Raw genomic sequence first — 24,724 nt, 5'->3', positions numbered from 1 at the left:
AACAATCATATGAAGAAATGTTCCACATCTCTAGTAATAAGAGAAATGCAAATCAAAACCACCCTAAGATTCCATCTCACCCCAATTAGAATGGCGATTATCAAAAATACAAGCAACAACAAGTGTTGGCGAGGATATGGGAAGAAAGGTACTAATTTGCAGCTGGTGGGGCTGCAAATTAGTGCAGCCACTCTGGAAAGCAGTGTGGAGATTCCTTAGAAAACTCGGAATGGAACCACCATATGTCCCAGCTATCCCACTCCTTGGCCTATACCCAAAGGACTTAAAATCAGCATACTACAGAGATACAGCCACATCAATGTTCATAGCTGCTCAATTCACTATAGCCAGATTGTGGAACCAACCTAGATGCCCTTCAATTGATGAATGGATAAAGAACCTGTGGTATATATAGGAGGTTTCAAGATGGCAGACTACAGGGTGGCTGCATTTCATGTTGCTCCAGGACTCAGGATTCAAAAGAGGAGAAATTGAGAGACTTAGGAGCAACTCAAAGCAGCTGGGGAAGTCTCTCCGTTGGGCAGGCGTCCCAGATGGGGCGGTAGTCCTGGAACGCAGGGATCTTTGTGAAGTAGAGCTGTCAGCGAGACACCCCTCCCCCCGCTGGAGCAGTGAACTCGGACAACTGGGAGCGTCGTAGAGGAGGCCGCTCAGCACAGCGCTGGGACTCGGAGCAACCACTGGGGCTCCGGGCGGCAACCCAGAGGAGGGGCTGCGAGGAGAGCTGTTTGGACTCAGCAACCACTTCTGAACACCGGGACCTGCGCAGAGGAGGAGGAGGAGCAGTGCGGCGAGGCGCTTGGACTTGGAGCGACTGCGCCAGAGCTACAGGCAGTTCCCAGAGGAGGAGCTGCTCGGCGAGCTGTTTGGACTCGGAGCGACCATTCCTGAATGCTGGGGCCTGCCCTGAGGAGGAGAAGGAGAAGCGTGGCTCCTTGGATTCGGAGTGACGATACCAGAGCTACAGGCAGTTGCCGGAGGAGGAGCTGCGTGGCGAGCTGTTTGGACTCAAAGCGACCTTTCCTGAACACGGGGGACTGCCCGGAAGAGTAGGAGGAGGAGGAGGAGGAGGAGCGCGGCGGGTCGCTGGGTCTCGCAGTGACTGCATTGGAGCTCCAGGCGGCTGCTTAGAGGAGGAGGCAAGTTGTGAGTTGTTTGGACTTAAAGCGACCGCTCCTGAACACCTGGGGGCTGCCTGGAGGAGGAGCACGGTGGGTCGCTTGGGCTCCAGTGGCCGCACCAGAGCTCCGGGTGCCTCCCCGGAGGAGGCGTGCAGCGGGTCATGTGGACTCAGAGTGACTCAGAGTGACTCACAGTGACCACTCCTGAACACCCGGGGGGCTACCTGGAGGAGGAGGAGGAGGAACGGGGTGGGTCACTTGGACTTGGAGTGACTGCCAAGGGCTACGGGCGGTTGGCGGGAGGAGGAGGCTCGCAGTGAGTTGCTTGGACTCCCAGTGACCGCACCGGAACACCGGGCGGCTGTCTGGAGGAAGAGGCGTGCGGCGGTTCTCTGGGACTTGGAGCCACTCCAAGTGGCTGCTCAGAGGAGGGGCCACATAGCCAGGCAATTAGGTGCAGAGCAGGGTCCCAGGACCTAGAAGTCTTCTTGGTGGAAGAGCCGCACAGAGACACGCTAAGGGGAGGAGCAAAGGTTCCAGAACTGCGGGCAAATTCTCTGAGGAGAGGCAGCCTAAGGAGACTCATCTGCAAAGAGTGAGACTCCCAGGCCCAGGAGGTAGGGCCGGGCCCCTGGGAACTTTGCAGAGGAAGGCAGCCCAGCCCAGGCAGTAGTTGTACACTGAGGGGAACCTCTAGGAGGGGAACTGACCAGCGAGACAATCCCACCAGGTGAGTCTTCCCTGCCGGGTGAGGTTTCCCCACAAGGACGGTAAAACCAGAGGCACAGGCCCAAACAGGCCTTGCCTCAGCCTGCAGCCTAGTTCCCCTTTGGATGACCATTGGTCAACAAGTGGAGACACCTCTGCCCACTAGCAGGGAATATACCCCACCTGAAGGCCACCACCCCTAGAGAGGCAGCTTCCTTGTGGAGCACCGCACTACCATCTTCCTCCAAGACTTCAGTCCACTGAAGGCTAAGAGGGGATATACTAGAAATCTTCAGGGACATTATAAGTCAATAGAGGAAATCTGCAATATCTCAGCGGTCCACTGATACCTGAACAACATGAGAAAACAAGGGAAGAATATGCCCCAAACAAATCTAGATGTTACATCAATAAAACCCAATGACAGCATGGCAGAAGAAATGACAGAAAAGGAGTTCAGAATGTACATAATTAAAATGATCAGGGAAGCAAACAATGAGATGAAAGAGCAAATGCAGGCACTGAATGATCGCACCAATCGACAGTTAAAAGAGCAAGTACAGGAAGCAAAAGATCATTTCAATAAAGAGTTAGAGACATTGAAAAAAAAACCAAACAGAAATCCTTGAAATGAAGGAAACAATAAACCAAATTAAGAACTCCACAGAAAGCATAACCAATAGGATAGAACACCTGGAAGACAGAACCACACACATTGAAGACAAAATGTTTAACCTTGAAAACAAAGTTGAACAAACAGAGAAGATGGTAAGAAATCATGAACAGAATCTCCAAGAACTATGGGATATCATGAAAAGGCCAAATTTAAGAATTATTGGGATTGAGGAAGGCTTAGAGAAACAAACCAAAGGAATGAACAATCTATTCAACGAAATAATATCAGAAAATTTCCCAAATCTGAAGAATGAAATGGAAAATCAAGTTCAAGAGGCTTATAGGACTCCAAATACACAAAATTAAAACAGACCCAAACCAAGGCACATTATAATGAAAATACCTAACATACAAAATAAAGACAGAATTTTAAAGGCCGCGAGGGAAAAGAACCAAATTACATTCAGGGGGAAACCAATACGGATATCAGCAGATTTTTCAATCCAGACCCTAAAAGCTAGAAGGGCCTGGAACAACATTTTTCAAGCCCTGAAAGAAAATGGATGCCAACCAAGAATCTTATACCCAGCAAAACTTACCTTCAAATTTGACGATGAAATAAAATCCTTCCATGATAAACAAAAGCTAAAAGAATTTACAAAAAGAAAGCCAGCATTACAGAACATTCTCAGCAAAATATTCCATGAGGAAGAGATGAAAAACAAAGAAGCAAATCAGCAAAGGGAGGAATTACCCTAAAGGAATTGTCAAATAAAGGAGGAACCAAGTCGTGTCAAATAAATAAATAAATAAATAAAATTTAAAAAATGAACCAAACGACCAGGAAACCAAACCATATCTCAATAATAACCCTGAATATTAATGGCCTGAATTCATCAATCAAAAGACATAGACAGGCAGATTGGATTAAAAGAAAAGATCCAACAATATGTTGCCTGCAAGAGACTCATCTCATAGAAAAAGATACCCATAGACTAAAGGTGAAAGGATGGGGAAAAACATACCATGCACATGGACTCAGCAAAAAAGCTGGAGTATCCATCCTCATTTCAGATAGTGTGGACTTCAAGCCAAAGTTAGTCAGAAGGGATAAAGAAGGTCATTTCATACTGCTTAAGGGAAGCATAAATCAGCAAGATATAGCAATCATAAACATCTATGCCCCAAACAGTGGCTCATCCATGTATGTCAAACAAATCCTTCTCAATTTCAGAAACCAAATAGACCATAACACAATAATACTAGGTGATTTTAACACGCCTCTCTCACCACTGGACAGATCCTCCAAACAAAAATTGAAAAAAGAAACCATAGATCTCAATAACACAATCAATAATTTAGACTTAACGGACATTTATAGAATATACCATCCAACCAAGAGCGAATACACTTTCTTCTCAGCAGCACATGGATCCTTCTCTAAAATAGACCATATATTATGCCACAAAGCTAATGTTAGCAAATACAAGAGGATAGAGACACTACCTTGTACTCTATCAGATCATAATGGATTGAAGTTAGAAATAAATGAAAGAGTAAAAAACAGAAACTATTACAACACATGGAGATTAAACAATATGCTATTATATGATGAATGGATAACAGAAGATATTAGGAAGGAAATTAAAAAATTCCTAGAGGTAAATGAGAACAAAGAAACATCATATCAAAATCTCTGGGATACTATGAAAGCAGTACTTAGAGGGAAATTTATTTCATGGAGCGCATTCAATAAAAGAAGTAAAAATCAACAAATAAACAACCTAACACTACAGCTCAAAGCCCTAGAAAAAGAAGAACAGACCAGCACCAAAAGTAGTAGAAGACAGGAAATAGTTAAACTAAGAGCTGAAATCAATGAAATTGAAACAAAAGAAATACAAAAAATTGATAAAATAAATCGTTGGTTCTTTGAAAAAATAAACAAAATTGATAAACCTTTAGCCACACTAACAAAGAGAAGACAAGAGAAAACCCAAATCACTAAGATTTGGAATGAACAAGGAAATATCACAACAGACACGATTGAAATAAAAAACATAATTAGAAGCTATTTTGAAAATCTATACTCCAACAAAATAGAAAATTTCGAAGACATCAACAGGTTTCTAGAGACATATGAATTGCCTAAACTGATCCAGGAGGACATACACAATTTAAATAGACCAATTTCAAATAATGAAATAGAAGAGGTCATCAAAAGCCTACCAAAAAAGAAAAGTCCGGGACCAGATGGGTTCTCAGCCGAGGTCTACAAAACCCTTAAAGAAGAGCTCATTCCAATACTTCTCAAAGTATTCCATGAAATAGAAGAGGAGGGAACCCTCCCAAACTCATTCTATGAAGTCAAAATCACCCTGATACCTAAACCAGACAGAGACACATCGAGGAAAGAAAATTTCAGACCAATATCCTTAATGAACATCGATGCAAAAATTCTCAACAAAATTTTAGCAAATCGCATACAAAAACATATTAAAAATATAGTGCACCATGATCAAGTGGGTTTCATCCCAGGGATGCAAGGTTGGTTCAACATCCGAAAATCAATAAATGTAATTCACCATATCAATAGACTTAAAGTCAAGAATCACATGATTATTTCAATAGATGCAGAAAGAGCATTTGATAAAATACAGTACCTCTTCATGCTCAAAACTCTAGAAAAAATAGGGATAGTGGGATCATTTCTTAACGTTGTAAAGGCCATTTATGCTAAGCCCATGGCTAATATCATTCTAAATGGTGAAAAACTGAAAGCATTCCCCCTAAAAACTGGAAGAAGACAGGGATGCCCCCTTTCGCCACTTCTATTCAATATCGTCCTTGAAACTCTAGCCAAAGCAATTAGACAGACCAAAGAAATTAAAGGGATACGAATAGGAAAAGAAGAACTCAAACTATCCCTATTTGCTGATGATATGATTATATACTTAGAGGAACCAGGAAATTCCACCAGAAAACTTTTAGAACTCATAAGTGAATTCAGTAAAGTAGCAGGATATAAGATCAATGCACATAAATCTAATGAATTTTTATACATAAGTGATGAATCTTTGGAAAGAATAATCAGGAAAACTACCCCATTCACAATAGCCTCGAAAAAAATAAAATACTTGGGAATCAATCTCACAAAAGAGGTGAAAGACCTCTACAATGAGAACTACAGTACACTAAAGAAAGAAATGAAAGAAAACCTTAGAAGATGGAAAGATCTCCCATGTTCTTGGATAGGAAGAATTAATATTGTCAAAATGGCCATACTACCTAAAGTGCTATACAGATTCAATGCAATTCCAATTAAAATCTCAATGATGGACCTTACAGAAATAGAGCAAGCAATTATGAAATTCATCTGGAAGAATAAGAAACCCAGAATAGCTAAAGCAATCCTTAGCAGGAAGAGTGAAACGGGGTATCGCAATACCAGATCTTCAACTCTACTACAAAGCAATAGTAACAAAAACGGCATGGTATTGGTACCAAAATAGAAAGGTAGATCAATGGTACAGAATAGAGGACACGGACACAAACCCAAATAAATACAATTTTCTCATACTAGACAAAGGGGCCAAAAATATGCAATGGAGAAAAGATAGCCTCTTCAACAAATAGTGCTGAGAAAACTGGAAATCTATATGCAACAGAATGAAACTAAATCTCTATCTCTCACCCTGCACAAAACTCAACTCAAAATAGATCAAGGACCTCGGAATCAGACCAGAGACCCTGCAAATTACAGAAGAAAAAGTAGGTCCAGACCTTCAACACGTTGGCTTAGGACCAGACTTCCTCAACAGGACTCCCATAGCACAAGAAATAAAAGCAACAATCAACAACTGGGATAGATTCAAACTAAAAAGCTTTCTCTCAGCAAAGGAAACTATCAGCAATGCGAAGAAAGAGCCTACAGAGTGGGAGAAAATCTTTGCCAATCATACTTCAGATAGAGCACTAATCTCCAGAATCTATAAAGAACTCAAAAAACTCTACACCAAGAATGCAAATAATCCAGTCGACAAATGGGCTAAGGAAATGAATAGACACTTCACAGAAGAAGATCTACAAGCAATCAACAATCATATGGAAAAGTGTTCAACATCTCTAGTAATAAGAGAAATGCAAATCAAAACCACCCTAAGATTCCATCTCACCCCAATTAGAATGGCGATTATCAAGAATACGAGCAACAACAGGTGTTGGCGAGGATGTGGGGAGAAAGGTACACTCATACATTGCTGGTGGGGCTGCAAATTAGTGCAGCCACTCTGGAAAGCAGTGTGGAGATTCCTTAGAAAACTTGGAATGGAACCACCATTTGACCCAGCTATCCCACTCCTTGGCCTATACCCAAAGGACTTAAAATCAGCATACTACAGAGATACAGCCACATCAATGTTCATAGCTGCTCAATTCACTATAGCCAGATTGTGGAACCAACCTAGATGCCCTTCAATTGATGAGTGGATAAAGAAACTGTGGTATATATATACAATGGAATATTACTCAGCCATAAAGAATGATAAAATTATGGCATTTGCAGGCCAATGGATGAAATTGGAGAATATCATGCTAAGTGAGATAAGCCAATCTCAAAAAATCAAAAGTTGAATGATATCGCTAATAAATGGATGAGGACATATAAAGGGGGGAGGGAAGGGTTAGTGTTAGGGTTAGAGTTAGGGTTAGGGAGGGGGGCAAGAATGGAAGAAGGAAGGACTGTATAGAAGGAAAAAAGGGGTGGGAGGGGTGGGGGGAAGGGAAAAAAATAACAGAATGAGTCAAACAACATTACTCTATGTAAATTTATGATTACACAAATGGTATGCCTTTACGCCATGTACAAACAGAGAAACAACATGTATCCCATTTGTTTACAATAAAAAAAATAATAAAAAAGTAAATAAAAAAAAGAAACTGTGGTATATATATATACAATGGAATAGTACTGAGCCATAAAGAATGATAAAATTATGGCATTTGCAGGCAAATGGATGAAATTGGAGAACATCATGCTAAGTGAGATAAGGCAATCTCAAAAAACCAAAGGACGAATGATCTCGCTGATAAGTGGATGATGACACATAATGGGGGGTGGGAGGGGTTAGTGTTAGGGTTAGAGTTAGGGTTAGGGAGGGGGGCAAGAATGGAGTAAGGAATAGAGGGAAAAAAGTGGTGGGAGTGGTGGGGGAAGGGAAAAAATAACAGAATGAATCAAACAACATTACCCTATGTAAATTTTTGTTTACACAAATGGTATGCCTTTACTCCATGTGCAGAGAAACAACATGTATCCCATTTGTTTACAATAAAAAAAAATTGTGATTTGTATTATTTTTTTAATAAGTCAACAGCAAGTATATTTTATTATATTCCTTTATAAAACACCAGTATTAACTTACCATGTTTCCATTGTCTAAATTAATAAAAATTTTAACAGAAATAATTTTCCAAAATTGTTCAGTCTTGAATTGTTCAATTCAACAAAATTTCTGCATACCACATGCAAAGGGTTATGCTAGCTGTTTTGAATGAGATTAAAAAATAAAAAAAATTAAAGGGAAAAATACAGACCCTACCCTCAAGTAGGAAAACACAGACTGAACAAACACATGGGAACATTTCACGACAGTGATACTACACTTAAAACAGACAAGGGAGAAAAATTATAGGAGATATGGGAATATTTGGATAGCAGAAAGGTTTGTGTGTACAGACACAGGGGAGTTAAATGAGGAAGAAATGGCAATGAGCATAGTTATTGAGATCAGATATGGTAAAATCTGAATGTAATGTGAACTGAATTCAGACATCATTCTGTAGACAATCATGAGTTTCTATGGGTTCTTTTTTTTTTTTTTAATTGGTTCTTTTTTAGTTATATAACTGTAGAATTCATTGTGACTCAATTGTACAAGTATGGAATATATCTTATTCTAGTTAGGACCCCATTCTTATGGATGAGTATCTATTCTTCCCCTCTCCCCAGTTATTGTGGGTTAGCTTCCATGACTTCTGAGCAGGTGGATGATATTATTAGAATTGTGCCAGAACTAATGGACAGGGAGAAATGTGTACAGTTAGTAAACAATACATTATGTGTCTATTAGAATACTACGTAACAGACATGAAATGGATTGAACTGGGAATGGAATTAAAAGAAGAGGCATTCAAGAGAAACTCAGAGGTAGAAATCACAGGATTTGGAAATTACCTAGATATTTTTAGAGTACAAAGAGAAGTGTAAGACAAATGAGAAATAGAAGATTTTGATTGTCAAAAAAATTTCTGATTATCATCGCTTCTAACTTGGATGAATGGAAGGAAGTTGACACCTCTGTTTATGAGAACTAATACAAGAAAATAGGAAAGGTTAGTGAAAGTGAGAAGTTAGCATGATTTTGATTCCAAACATTTTTACATGCTGAGTTTTAAGTGCCACTAAGAGACATGTGAAAAGATATTCAGCAGACAGTTGGAAACTTAGGTCGATGTTTCAGGAGCCAGTCCAAGGATAACTACACAGATCTAGGAATTTCCATGATAACTAAAGTAACAGCAGTAGGTAAATGTGCTTCAAGAAAGTTTAAAAAAAGAAAAAACTTAAAGCCTGATCATAGGGAAAAGAGTTACACTTAAGGGACAAGTAGAACAAGTATGAAGTGCCCCCTGAGTTCAATCCCCAGGACCAAAAAAAAAAAGAAAAAGACAGTGAAAATCCAGGCAAGTGCAGTGATAATGGAGTTGAGGAAGGAATTTCAAGGAAGAGGTGGTCTGATAGTGCCAACTTCACCAAGACAAAAACAAACACATGTTCCTCACTTTCTCATCTGAAACCCTTGGGTCAAGGTGGGTTTTGCAATTCACAACATTTGAGTAAAAGGTACATGGACTTCATTAGGAAAAAATATGAAAGGCATACAACAGCACTTTATAATTAATGCTGAGATACTTCTGCAATGAAATATTAGGAATCACTCCAGAGAGACTGATCAATACTAAAATCTCCAAGTTGGCCACATGAGCACAAGTCAGTTCATATTTTGCTGCCAAATCATATAAAGGCTTCTGGTTTTCAGTTTGGATTTCAAATCATAGCTAATGAACTTGTATTTCTATATCTAAAACTCTTTAAAAGAGGAGAATAAATACTTAAGTGAATAACTTTATTCTCTTAAAATGTTATTCTCAAAGAATCAATATTATATATAATAAAACAAAGGCATTTTTAAATGATTGTTGTTCATTAAGGATATACAGATAGCAAAAAAAAAAAAAAAAAAAAAAAATTGCCAGTGAAAACATAATGAAATTTAAAGTGAAAAGAGATAAATGTGTTTATGACAAGTAAAAGTTGTGATTCCTTTTTTTTTTTTTTTTTTTTGGTACTGGGGATTGAACCCAGGGGCGCTTTACCACTGAACTTAGTCCCTACCCCTTTTTATTTTTTTATTTTGAGATACAGCCTCGCTAAGTTGCTGAGGCTAGCCTTGAACTTGTGGTCCTTCTGCCTCAGCCTCCAGAGTTGCTGGGATTACAGGTGTGAGCCAACATGCCCAGTGAAAAGTTGTGATTTCTAAGGAAACTAAACATACTAGGTAGTTTTGATAAATATATCTATGAAATTTGGTAGAAATATTACTAAAAGTTGGGTAAAACTGTAAAAATTGAAAATTTGAAACTAAGTTTTCTTTGCAAAAACTAAGTACTTTCTTAAACAAGTTCTAACAAAATTGCAAATAATGCATAATGGATTTGGTTTATGAAGATAAAGCAACCAAGAGCAGTGATGTATGTCTGTAATCCCAGCAACTTGGAAGGTTGAGGCAGGAGGATCACAAATTCAAGGTCAGTCTGGGCAACTTAGGAAACCCTGTCTTAAAAACTGAAAAAGGGTGGGATGTAGCTCAGTAGTAAAGTGCCCCTGTGTTCAATCCCCAGTACCAGAGAAGGAGAAAAAGTAAAAAGATAAAGCAGCACTGACTTAGCAAAATCTTATTGAGAGAAAAGACCTTGCTACATATCAGAAGCTGAAATAGTTAAGGATGCATTGTGTTTATGATTCTGACTCTGCTTGAATTTATTTTTTACTTACCCCCTGATTAATGTCCCCAACTTTGTCACAGTTGAGGGTCTCTCCTGTAATATCTAAGAATTACCCTGATTTTAAGATTTCTTTACATGACATTATTCCTGCAAAGAAGTGTAGATACCTTGAAAGCCAAGTTAAGGAATTTGCAAACAACCCACTGCCCCACCTGTTTCAAAACAGGTTTCCTCCTGCAACAGAAATCATACATTTAAGCCTGCCACTAGAAAAGAAGAAACTTCTTAAAGAAAAAGTACCTAGGGCCACAAAAGAAATAAGAAGTTTTAGGCAAATTCTATGACAGGAAACTCTGATACAGTTCATTTACAAGATGAAATTCTACTAGCCTTTGCTTTTCTAAGGATTAGGAACTTTGTAGAGTTTTGTTTGCTTAAATACTATGCTCTATTTACACATGATTCTGATTTTTGATGCTTGTGTGTCAGTATCCCAAACCAAAATCAAATCACCTACTCTAACCCCACCATCCAGAGACCCAGCCCTTATAAAAACAGTTCCTCTCTTCTCCCAGTCTGCTATGGGTGGAAGGCGTTAATTCTTCGTCAGGCTAGCATAAAGGCAGCAGGCTTCAGAGAAATACATTTCCACAATGGAAATAAGAGGAAAGCCCATTCGGTCAGTGAGGACAAAGTCAGAATTTCAAACCTATCCTGGCATAGAGCAGAATCTTCTCTGAATAGAAGTCACAAGAAACTTGGTCATGGATCTAAACCAAAATGGTGAAACACAGTCCTGTCTTCTAGAAAACTGGGAGGAAGACAGTGGCTTCTCTTCTGTACATAGGTAACCATGTAAAGAATCTGATTTTTCTGAAAGATTAGACCTTAATATGTAAATTCTTCAGGATAAAGCATATGTAAAGGAGGAACTTATTATAGGTATAGGAACATGTGTTTTTCTGTGGTTTTGTGACTTTCTTTAGTTAGAGTAAGATGCAAATAATGCTTTGAGATTAATTTTACAATGTAATTTCCAAATTGTTAGATGATTCTTTTTAGGATAATTTAATACTTACAAACATATAGAATTTTCATAAGCTTGGTCAAAAATGCTTATTAACTAATTATCATTATCATACATTCTTTAGTCATCATAGATTTTGATTTTGTACTTTTTTTTTGTCCCTTTTATGATTTACCTATGTCTATATACTTCTGGATAAAATAAGAGCTAAGTATCCAAAAGTCAAATTCTTAGCTATGACCAAAAAAAAAAAAAGAAAAAAAATGTGATTAACAGTTAACTACTTCATCATTTCATGCAGAATCAAAAAGAAAACTGCTAGCTGAAAGTGGTGGCACACGCCTGTAATGCCAGCTGCTCAGGAGGCTTAGGTAGGAGGGTAGCAAGTGTGAGGCCAGCACTTAGAAAGACCCTGCCTCAAAACAAAAAGTAAAACAGGTTGGGGATACTGCTCAGTGGTAAAGCACCCCTGAGTTCAATTCCCAGTATTGGCTGTGGGGGGACTAACAGCCACAATTTTAAGATAAGCATTATTTGATTTTTCTTTCTTCTTTCTTGCAGTGAAATTCTAAGATATCTCTGAATTTACAGAAAACAACTACAGATATTCAATTTTTCTTCTTACCTGGCAAGCTTTTGCTATTATATCTGATGGTGTATCTTGTGAGAAGGCTGGTCTTAGAGCAGCTCCTACCTAGAAAAATGAATAAAGCATTTTATTTTTAGAGATAAATAGTAAATATAAAGACTCTTGTGTCTTTGGAGATGTAAATACACAAAATGCATCTTTGCTCATTTTCTTTTTATCACCTCTCTCTTATCTTTTCAGATACAATAAAAGAAACCACACCATTTTTCTTTGCTTTCCAGGAGGCTATCATTATCAAATCTACATGAACATTACACCAAATAGGCAATTAATCTTCCTTTTTCCTTTGTTTTTGTTTATTAGTAAATAGGATTTTTTGATGGAGTCATGATACTGGAGATAATAAAAAACTGTTAGCGGGGTGCCGTGGTGCACACCTGTAATCCCAGTAACTCAGAAGGCTAAGGCAGGAGGATCACAAATGCAAGGTGAACCTGAGCAACTTAGGAAACCCTATCTCTAAAAAGGAGGGGCTGGGGATATAGCTCAGTCAGTAGAGTGCTTGCCTAGCATGCACAAGGCCCTGGGTTCAATCTCCAGCACCAGCAAAAAAAATAAATAAATAAATAAATAAATAAATAAATAAATAATACTGTTGCTGTGTTTTTTCCCTGTCTTTAGCTTTCTAACAACCATATTTCTAATAGTACTTATCTCATGAGTGAATAAAAATTCCTATTGTGTTATGCGTTTTTCCTGCCTATATTTTCCTAAACATATGTCTAATAGTATTGATCTCATGGGTGAGCTCATGTAACTGGATCAGTATCTTTACATAACTGATACTAAAATCATGTAGTCACTAAAAGACCTCAGAGATGATTTCACCTCAAAAAGAAATGCTTTAGAAGTTGCTCAGAAATATTAGTTTATACATTATCATTACGTTAATAAGTAAAGGAATATGAGATTTAATCTTAAATAAGCAACATCAATCATAGATTCTTTTTTTAAAATTTTTTTTCAGTTGATGGACTTTTCTTTTATTCATTTAAATGCAGTGCTGAGAACTGAACCCAGTGCCTCACACATAGTATGCAAGTGCTCTATCACTGAGCCATAACCCCAGCCCAGTTCCTAGATGTATCAGTAGACTTGATGTGTATGAGTTGAATAAAAGGACTAGATGTTGTCAACTCCTCAGTTGAGATTTCTTCCCTGACAGAGATCCAGTCACTAACAGTATCAACAGTAGTTTGGAATGGATCAAAAGTCCCTCCCTGTGATTAAAGACACATGGCAACTAATCACAACATGTGACCCAGTATTGGATCTTGTACCAGAGTAGAAAAAAATACTATAAAAGATGCTATTGGGTCAACTGACAAAACTGGAACATAACAGATTATGTAAGTAGAAGATCAATGTTGAATATCCTAAGGCTAATAAATGTTCGGTGGTTACATAAGACAATGTTCTTGTCCTTTGGAAATACAGACCGAAGTGTTTTAAGCATAAAATCACATGATTTGAATGATTTACTCTTAAATGATTTAGGAAAAAATTGTGTGTGTGTATGTATGTAGAAAGAGATAGAGAAATGGGACAGGGAGGAATACAGTCAAAGTTCAAATGAGTCAAAATTAACAGCTGGCAAAAGTGAATAAAGGGTGTAAAATAGTTTTTGTATTACTTTTGCAATAGTTCTGGACATTTGAAATTATTTATAAATTGAAAGGTTTTTTTAAAGATCCTCTTTCTGTGAGGGAATAACAATTGTACACAGGTTTTCAATAGCCAGTTGAGCTAGAAGCTGTAACTTTCTCACCTGTACTTGTAATGGAAAAACAATGGAATACATATTATTCACAGGTTTAATTTTGTGTACAAGCATAGCTTTCAGGTAAAATGTGGTATACCTGGAACCAAGATTTTGGCACAGTTACAGTAAAAAGATATTTCTACTTCTTTGCTAACCAAAGTTTTTAAACCCCACTCATGCTTTACCATAATTAGTTTACTATGCTTATTCTGAAAAAGATAAGAGCATATAAATTTCAGGAAAATAAAGTTTTTCTCTAGGATGAAATAAAAGTATTTTCAAAGAAGCTGTTTCAGTAATACATTCAGCTGCAGTTATTAAGAGCTAACTTGTCCTTCAGCACACAAGAGGAAATAGCTTTTTTATTTCTAAACCTACTTATCAAGACTTAGCACATAAAAATAATGGCAGCAAAGCCACAACATTCCTGTGAATGTTCCTTTTATCTTTTAAATGGCATAGCTAAATATCTAACCACAGGACTGGAAAACTAGGCTGGAATTTCTATTCTAGTTTTATCACTAATATGTTATCACAACTTAAAAATAGTGACAACAGTTTGACACTATTATTTCTTCAATTGTGGGCTGACTGAAACGACGAAACAGATCATGGAAATAAAAATAAGTATCCTACATGAAAAAATAGATTGCAGTTCCAAATATACTCCTCCAGGGTCACTCTTTTAATGAGCCCTCAAAAGATCAATTTAAAATTTCTAAATAAATAGAAAATCTCACATTAGCTTGATACTGCTCCAGAATCACATGACCCGGAAATTCTGGCTCAGGCACAGATGCAAATTTCTTGATAATGTCTTCAAGGGCCTGGAGCCCAGCCATCCGCAGCTGGTTGCTATGATCAGTTGCAGCCATGAATGCCATACGAATCAGGTCAGAGAGATGGAGTACTAAGAGGTCATCTTAAAATAAAAGTAGAATGAAAAAAGGAAAACTTTCAAAAATTAGTGTAATAACATAAAAATATAAAATAAATTCTGATAAATGTTCTTTTGACCCACATATTTTTTGATGTTTTTAAAAACAAAGATATTACTTTAAGAATATTTCCATATCAATTTTCCCAGAACACTAGTAACCTAACATAAACCATCCATGTTAACATAGAGTGTTAATTCATTAACATAGAAGAATACAGGGTATACAATGACATCCAAAGTAAATAACTTGATTTCCCCAATGAGTCTGTCATTCTTTAAAGGGTTGGGGGGCTGGGGCTATAACTCAGTGATAGAGCACTTACCTAGCATGTGTGAGGCACTGGGTTCAATCCTCAGCACCACATAAAAATAAATAAATAAAAATAAATAAATAAATAAATATAAAAATAAAGTAAAGCCATTGTGTCCATTTACAACTAAAAAAAATTTTAAAAAATAAAATAAAATATTTTTTAAAAAATTTTAATGGGCTGGGGAGATAGCTCAGTTGATAGAGTGCTTGCCTTGCATGCACAAGGCCCTGGGTTCAATCCTCAGCACCACCAAAGGAAAAAAAAAATTGAAAAAAAGAATGGGTGGACAGACTTTCTGTAAAGGATAAGATAGTATTTTTGGTTTTGCAGGCCATATCACCTCTATACAACTACTCAAATCTGCTGTGACAGTACCAAAGCAAACACAGATAATATGTATGGAAATGAGTGTGTTGTGCTCCAATAAACTTTATTTACAAAAACAGGCTACAGGCTGGATTTGTACGGCAGGCTATATATAATATGCTAGTTCATACTTTAGAAAAACTCAGATTTGTAGTCAGGAAACTTAAACTCAAAAAATGAGAACAATTTTTGTGAGAATAGATGTGAAAGGGTAAATCTTGTTTCTTTCAGCCTGATAGTAAAGCTACCCTGGATCTTACTTAAAAACAAGTCTTGAATTCACATGACACAAAATACTATAATTTAACTACATCCCAGAACAAAGGCTAATACTATTTAAAAGACCACAGAAAAATCCAACACTAACATAGAAAATTATAAGCATGCAAATACATAGTGAAATATGTCTCATAACAGAAAGGAAAAAATGATAAATAGGAACAAATTCAAAATGAAAAGGAAGATAAACTTAGCGGGGCTAGGGTTGTAGCTCAGTGGTAGAGTGCTTTCCTAATATGTGAGGTGCTGGGTTCGATTCTCAGTACCACAGATAAATAAATAAAATAAAGGTTCATCAACAACTAAAAATTATTTAAAAAATAAACTTAGCAAACAGGGAATTTATTTTTTTATTTTTTGTGGTACTGAATATCTACACCAGGGTCTCACATGTGTTACATAGGCTACCATTGAGTGGCATCCCCAACCCTAGACAGTGACTTTAAAATAACTATTATAAATATGCTTCTTATACTGAAAAAAAAAAAAAAAAAAAAAAAAAAGGAAACCATGAACATGATGGAGAAATGAAAGGCCTAAACAAACCACAAAGGGGACTTTCAGAGGTATAAAAGAAGGGATCTGAAAAGAAAAATAAACTGGATTAAATTAATAGAAATTAGATAGGAAAGATCAGTGAACTTAAAAGACATAGCAATAGAAATTATCTGAAGAATATATCAAACTCAAGTATTCTCCAGTGTTATAGTGAGGTGTCCCCCAAAAGCTCCTGAGTGAGACAATGCAAGAAGATTTAGGGGAGAAATGATTGGGTTATGAGAACCTTAATCCAGTTAAGTGAATTAAGGCCACGATGGGATTAACTAAGTGGGAAATGAAGGCGGGTAGGGTGCAGCTAGAGGAGGTGGATCATGGTGGGCATGGCTTTGGGGTATATATTTTGTACGTGGCCAATGTAATCTCTCTCTTTGCTTCCTGATTAACATGTGAGCCGCTTCCCTCCACCACATTCTGCCTCCTCGAGCCCCAAGGAATAGAGCTTAGGGTCTATGGATTGATACCTCTGAAACTATATGCCCCCAAATAAACTTTTCCTTCTAAAATTGTTCTGGTCAGGTCTTTTAGTTGCAGCAGCAAAAAAGCTGACTAAAACATCCTGTTTTTCAGGCAACTATAAGGCTGTCAAAGTCTTTTTGAAGCAGTGGCAATTACATGGCTCAATCAGATCCCCAAACAGTTCCTATTTAAATAAGTTTTAGTGTTTTTTATTGTAAAGGCTATGAGACATGTATCTTCAATTTTTTTCATGTGCCTACCTAAAATACCAATTTCAGAATCCTAAATTTAAATGTTGTACTATCTATTGGTTTTAAGTAGGGAGCAATGAGAGTGGGGAAAACATTTGGCTAGAAGCCCTAATGCTTCCTCACCTAAGAGAGGCAAAAACAAACAAACAAAAAACAGTAAAAAAACGAGGTATGATGAACCATTGCCAGAATTTGGGGAAAATTTCCAGGAAGGAACTGGATTAACATGAGCTTACTCATATTATACAACCTAAAAGTAAATAAAAGGCCTATTATTCCTCCTGAACTCTCCATCACCTAATTCACAGTCTAACTATATTCATCTACCAAACCAAAAGATAGGCAATTGACCCTGGACTGACAGGCTGCTTTCCCCAGCAACCTAAACGCATTTCAACCTCCAACATTCCTCAAGTTGTGACCTCTTTTTTAAATTCCAAGGAGATGAACTCCTAAGAGTGGGAATAGGAGGGGGAACAGGCACAAATTTCAATATGGTGAGAAAATTAGGAGACTGGTAGAAATTTCCTACATTTTGGGAACAGGAATTCTCTGCAACTAAAGCACATCAGATCAGAAGATGGGCTGGGGGGCGTGGAGATGCCACCGAAAGAACCTGGATAGCACATGCTTTGGGACTACATTTTTCCACAGACTCTGCCATGACCATTCAGAATAAGAATGGGGTCTGTTTCATCCAGTAGAAGCACACTAGAGAGCAGAATGGAGGTGGGGAGTTATTAGATCAGCTTACAATTCAGCAGCAGCTGTGAAGTACCCAGTAAGCAAAGACAGAGAACATAGGCAAACCATGCACCATCTACTCACGGTACCACAGAGCAAATCCAAATACACAGAGCGCTCTTCTCTTTCCCTTTCATATTTTCTCTTTCTCTTACATATTTTTCTCTTTTATATTAACAAGTAAGTCATTGAAGAAAATATAAAAAGGGAAAAGAAAGATTCTGAAGATTCAGAGAAAGAGCTAAACTCTGGAAACAATTTTCTATAAAACCACAATAAAATTGAGAAAATTTGGCATCCTCAATAGGATGCAAAAAAAATTATGGTTGTTAAGGAATAAGAATATAAAACCTTAAAAGCCAAATGGATATAATATAATGGAGGTGGGAAAAATACAGAAAAATTCAAAGAAAACTAAAAACATAAAAACAGACTTCAGATCCACTACAGAGACAGAAAAGAATAAAACACACATAAAAGGACAGCATTTGAACATCTTCAGAATGCAGGTAAAAGGACAATGAGACAAAATGAGAAATCAGTTAAGAAATAGCAAAAAAAGACAACCTTAGAATTTTCACTATTCCTTAAGTACAGTTTATACAATTATGATTCTAAAATTTTAAAAATTCTTATTTCTTCTGCTTTTAATAAACTAGTATGGTAAAGCAGAATAATGTTGCCCAAAGAAGTCTACACCCTAGCCCTAGAACATGTGAGTATGTTACCTTACATGGCAAAGGGAATTGTCAGATGGGATTAAGGTTATAGGCCTTGAAACAGAGATGGTCCTAAATTATTCAGCTGGACCCAGTAATCACACAAGTGCTTAAAAGCAGAATCTGGGCTGGGAGTGCAGTATAGTGATAGTGTTTGGCTGGTATGCATGAGGCCTTGGGTTCAATTTGCTCCCCAAAACAAAACAAATAGAAGCAGGATCTTCCCTTGCTATAGTCAGAGTGATGACTAAAGAGGTGTCACAGAGACTCAACACTGCTGGCTGTAAACAAGGAGAAAAAGGCCCACAAGCCAAGGAATGTAAGCAGTATATAAAAGTTAGGAAGGGAACTGAGTTCCCCACAATGCCTCCAAAAGGAGCACAGCCCTGCTTTAGCCCAGTGAGATTCTGACCTACAGAGCTTCAAGGTAATAAACTCATGTTATTTTGAACCAAAGTAGTGGTCATTTGCTACAGCAGCAATAGAAAACTAATAACAAGCAGTCTCTTTTACCTAGAAAACCTTCCTCTGCCTTTAAAACCCAACTTCAGGTTGGATACAGTGGTGCATGCACACCTGTAATACTAGCAGCTCGGGAGCCTGAGGCAGGAGGATCCAGAGTTTAAAGGTAGCCTCAGCAAAAGCGAGGCACTAAGCAACTCAGTGAGACTGTCTCTAAATAAAATACAAAATAAGGCTGGGGATGTAACTCAGTGGTTGAGTTCCCCTGAGTTCAATCCCCAGTACCCTCCCCTCAATAAAAAAATTAATTAAATTAAATATATAATTTTTAAAAACCCAAACTTCAGAATAAGCTCCCCTCTGAGATCTTCCCTGACTCTTCAGGAAATAAATGACTTTTTAAAAATGTTCCCAAAATATTATCTATTACAACACTGTTGGAACACACCACAATTGCCAGACTTATATGTTAGCCTCTGTATTTTTCCTTTGTATCCCCAGTGTAGGATTCAGCAAATATTTGCTAAATAATGACAAGAATAAAGATACCTTTTCATGACATGTGTTTTTGTGATACCCTATATTTTATACATTATGTACTGTTACTTACTTTTGTAAAATCTATTTACTTTTTTTAAAAAAATCTATTCATGAGTTCTGCTGCTGCTTTTTTTTTGGGGGGGGGGGGGTGCCACGAATTGAACCCAGGGGTACTTATCTACTGAGCCACATCCCCAGCCATTTTTATATTTTATTTAGAGACAGGGCTCCCTGAGTTGCTTAGGGCCTCCCTAAGTTGCTGAGGCTGGTTTTGAACTCACAATCCTTTACCTCAGCCGGAGTTGCTGGGATTACAGGTGTGCACCACTGCACCAGCTCTGCTACTTCTTATATACAATGAAATAACATGAGAAGTATTTTTAATTTATAGACTTCAATATTGTTAATACATATAATTTGTCTTTGGATATTTAAAAAATGAGAGGGTGATGGACAGACAACAAAGCACAGGATAGCTCTTACTTGACCACCCCTCAGCATCTCTGGGTCTCCTTCACTGGAAAATGAAGGTTTTAGTGGCATGGGTCTGATGATCATTTTTTTAATTTCCTATGATATCTCATCCAGGGGATGTGTGGTATAAACAACTTACAAAAAGATGAAAAGCAGTGAGAGGTTTCTGAAATAAAAAAACTTTCACCTTTTCAAAAATACCTAACAGCATTGTTGAAATCTGAGTTTCAAATCTGCTATGGCATTCGTAAATTCTGACAGTCTCCATGGCTGGGGACTGCAAATCTCCTTTTATTTATGTACCTTAAAGTTTTATCATCTCTTTTACATGGAAGTACTACAACCAGGACAATGAACTGAAGAAACATAAGTTGCTGCCATCATTATCCTGAGGGAAAATGAGATAGATAGATAGACAGACAGACAGATGGACACAGGCAGATAGATGATCGATAGGTATCTGCCTTTGGACACCTTTAACTTACTTTTCAAATAGGAATGGATAGTATGCAGGGGGAGAGAAAACAAAAATAAAAAGCACAGCGACTTAGAACAAATAAAAGGCACAGTCTAAAATAGGCTAGATAATGGTTAAATATCTCAAACCTATAAAAATGCTTTGGAGAAAAAAATTACTGGTTTTCAATTTACTTGTAGGGTTTCGGAGTTTAGCAGAACGTGCCATGGCAAGATCAAAGTGAGCCTGGTCTGCGTTTTCACACAAATTGATGATTCGACACAGGCAATCTGCAGCAAATACTCGAGTGGCCCAGCGAGGTGCCACAAAAGGTTTTGATTTATCTTCCTCGCCTAGTGTGGTAAACATGGTATCATCGTCCATCTCATCTTTCTTTTCAGATTCTTCATCTTTTCCACCACTTAAGGGAGTTGCAGTACTCATATCTGTAACAAAAATAAAGAATATATAACACCTCACCTACAGCGAATATGATGCTTTAAAAACCCATTAATTGTCATTTTGAAAAACAGAGGTTTGGCAATGTTTTTTTTTTTTTTAAACAATTAAAAATGTAGGAGAGGATAACATACATTACTTTATTAATTTTTTAGATGTTGATAGGCCTTTATTTTATTCATTTATTTATATGTGGTGCTGAGAATCAAACCCAGTGCCTCACACATGCTAGGCAAGTGCTCTACCACTAAGCCCCAGCCCCAGCCCACATACATTACTTTAATGCAAACTATACTTATATAGTTCAATAGTTTTACACATTATTTTGCAGTACACATTGAGATTTTTACGTACGAAAATTTAATTTGAACTTTCAAAACTTTTGAAATGTTTTGTAAAAAATATAGAAAGTCTATTAGTTTGTAATATAATTTGACTTTCAACATTTTTACAGGAATTAAAACCTATTAGTACTCTTTTTCTCTCTTTTTTTTTTTTATACTGGGGATTGAATCCAGAGACTCACTGTATGCTAGGCAAGTGCTTTACCATTGGACTACCACTGAACGGCTCTAATCCTGTTTTTAAATTTTATTTTGAGGCAGTGTCTCACTAAATTGCCCAGGCTGGCCTAAAATCTGTGATCTTTCTGCTTCAGCCTCCCCAGTAGCTGAGATTACAGATGTGTGCCACTGTGATCAGTGAGTACTTTAAAATGTAAGCTTAAATTTACATAGATGTACATTTGTATATTCATAAATCTACATCTACATAACAAAAATAAAAACAATTTCCATTAGTTTGAGAACATTTATTACATACATACCACTAGAAGCTGCCAGGACATCTTTACAAAGCATTAACCAATGAGAAAGTTTTTCTACTGCCAGTGAAGAAAGCATATGTCCCAATGTGTCATGAATATCAGAACATAATTTTCGATCTGTCTCTCGATCAAGCATCCCAAAAAGAAGTCCCTCAAGACCAGTTTCTGTTATATTAACACCTTGGTGCCGGCAATGGATGTCACTTCGAGAACTAACCCCAGGTGCAAAAGGGCTGACATCTGAAAAGTAATTTTTACAAATCAGTTAGTATGAGATTTTGCCGTATATTACAGAAAACAATTATGGTAAAGACCAAGTTTTTCAAATAAATTCACAAGAGCAACAAAACCAGCTACCCATAGATAGAATTTAATTATGGTCTCTAGTTTACATACCTTTTGGATTAAAATTTAATCTGACAATAACAGTTAAACCCTGGTTTTTAAATCTGATAATTTTGAGATATTTGAAATGAGAAAAGTACTAAGCAAAAAACAGTATTGACCAGTAGGAGAACTTACTAGCACCACTGCTCTCTTTGTCCCCTGCATTTTTGGCGAGGTTCATAGCATATTCACATACTTCAGCTGCTTCTCTTTGTGCAAGTTGCCGAAGACATGCCACAGCTGCTCTTCGGAGTAACAAATGGGAACTACATAAGTGAACCTGTGAATCATAACAATTTCAGGCAATGTTCTTAAGCTGTAGTTCTTGACGTTCACTTCCCTAATGAACATATGTGAACACATTACTTGTGAAGAGGCTCCTAATTTAACAACCTCAGTTGTCTAAACTACAGTCAAATAGTGGCTGAGATTAAAAATAATTTTGGTAAAATAATAATGCCAGTAAGACACACAAAAAATGTTAGTAGTCAAAATAACTGTGTCAAGATGTATGCACTAATGCTCACACAATATATTTAGATAAAAATCCAGAAGAATCTTTTGCGCTTCTCATTTTACACATGGTCCCACTAAACTTTGTCATCCAAATCTTTTAAGTAAATAGAAATCAAATGTAGTTAGGAGATAGAGAATACAGTAAAAACTGAAAGCAAAGGAGAGTGTATATTTAGATGAAAAACAAGGAAGCAAACATAAACATTTGAAAATAACTTCAAATAGGACTTTTTGATACAGAAATTTTTTATCTGAAAAGTTCCTAAAAGAATCAATACAGTACATTCTAATAGATGAGAAATATATGTAAGGAACAGCAGAGCACAGTGGTGAAGGATTTAGGTTCAGAAGCCAGTCTGGGCTTGAATCCTGCTTCCTCTGTCACTTCTTCCTATATGGTCCTTTATTTGCCCATGTGTAAAATAGGAAGAGTAATTCTTCACAAGAATATAGTGAAAATAGATGAGTTATACAAGTAAAATGCTTATAACATTCTCTGGCACAAGGTAGAAGCTCAATAAATGTTAAGTATTAGTTACTACTACATATTTGACTCATTAAGAAAACATTAAATTATGTTCCATGCTTTGCTTTCTAAGCAGAGAAGTAATGCATTTCAGAAAGAGTCCTAACCATGAATGATGGGAGGGAGAGCAGAATATATAACTACTTCACAATGCTAGATAGTGTATTCTTACGCAATTAATATGGTGTTGGTGACTCAAGATACATTTGCATGAATAAAACACAATTCATGAAATTTATACCAAATATTAAGAAAAACAAAATATAACTGAGGAAGAAAACCTGACAGATTTTTATAAAAAAAAAAGTTTTATCTACTTCTCTTCCTAAAAAGAAAGATATTTTCAAACTTTCCAATACCTACTAGAAAGCTTAAGCTTGGTCTTATCACATGGGAAGAACAAGTCATTTGGTTTATTAGTCTCTGTTTTTTTTTATCTGAACAATAGGAACAATGTTCACTCCATGTATCTTACATAATTGAAAGAATCAAAGAGCAAAGAATACACAAAGTAGAACACCATAAGTAAATTACTAACAATTACAGAAAATCTAAGCAATACCCTCAACAAGTATTAACTGATACAAAGAAAAATAAATGAGACACTGTAGTTTACAAATATGTTTTTAAAATCTCCATTTTAGAGATTCTAAGGCATCCTTTTTTTTTTTTTCCTTCTCAGTACTATAGGTTGAACCACAGATACTTTATCACTGAGCTACATCCCTAGTTCTTAATTTAATTTAATGTTTTGAGACAGGTCTCCTGTCTCAGCCTCTGGAGTTGTTGGAATTACAGGTGTGTACCCCCAGAGATATATTTCTCTTTCTCATTTTAACATCTGTGATATTAGAGATGCAAGGTACGACAGGTGATATTTCACAATCCCTATATTTCTTGAAAAGATAATCCGTTCTACAGTGAGTTTTAATGGTACCAAGGCCATAAATAATTAAGACCATACATGTGTAAATCCAATTATGGACAACCAATTATGGTTCACTTGTCTACATAAACAGGTCTCAACTTACATTGGGTTGATTTACTATTTTTTGATTTACAATGGTGTGAAGGTGATACAAATTTCAATAGAAACCATTCTTCAATGTTTGATCTTTTCCCAGGCTAGCATTCTGTGGTACAGTATTATCTCATGATGCTGGGCAGCAGCAGTAAGCTGCACCTCCTGGTTAGCCATGAGATCTCCAGGGTGAACAAGAGTTATGGTTTGAATGTGAGGTGTCCCCCCAAAGCTCCTGTGTTTCTGCAGGAATATCCAGAGATAAAACGATCAAATTATGAGAGCTATAATCTAATCAGTGGTAGTGATTATAGGCAGGTGGGGTGGTGGCTAGAGGAGGAGGGTCACTGGGGGTGTACCCTGGAAGGGTGCATCTTCCCGGCAGCTCTCCTCTGCCCAACACCTCTACTTCTTCACTGTGCCATGAGCTGAGCACCTTTCTTCTGGTAGGCCCTT

At 37.1% G+C, this 24,724-nt stretch overlaps 1 protein-coding gene across 1 annotated transcript in view; it reads right to left on the bottom strand.

Moving 5' to 3' along the window:
- The window catches only part of HEATR5B (HEAT repeat containing 5B), an 88,996-nt gene that overhangs the window by 27,270 nt on the left and 37,002 nt on the right, over positions 1–24,724 (bottom strand). Inside the window, exons 22-26 of the mRNA XM_079109587.1 lie at positions 22,341–22,485; positions 21,819–22,058; positions 20,728–20,979; positions 14,711–14,892; positions 12,185–12,253 (exon numbers count right to left, since the gene is read on the bottom strand). Coding sequence (XP_078965713.1) covers positions 12,185–12,253; positions 14,711–14,892; positions 20,728–20,979; positions 21,819–22,058; positions 22,341–22,485 — 888 coding nt within the window. The remainder of the gene's footprint in view (positions 1–12,184; positions 12,254–14,710; positions 14,893–20,727; positions 20,980–21,818; positions 22,059–22,340; positions 22,486–24,724) is intronic.

This window comes from Sciurus vulgaris (assembly GCF_902686455.1).
Source record: "Sciurus vulgaris genome assembly, chromosome: 14".
Lineage (NCBI taxonomy): Eukaryota > Metazoa > Chordata > Mammalia > Rodentia > Sciuridae > Sciurus > Sciurus vulgaris.
This window is presented reverse-complemented; position numbering and strand designations above follow the sequence as displayed.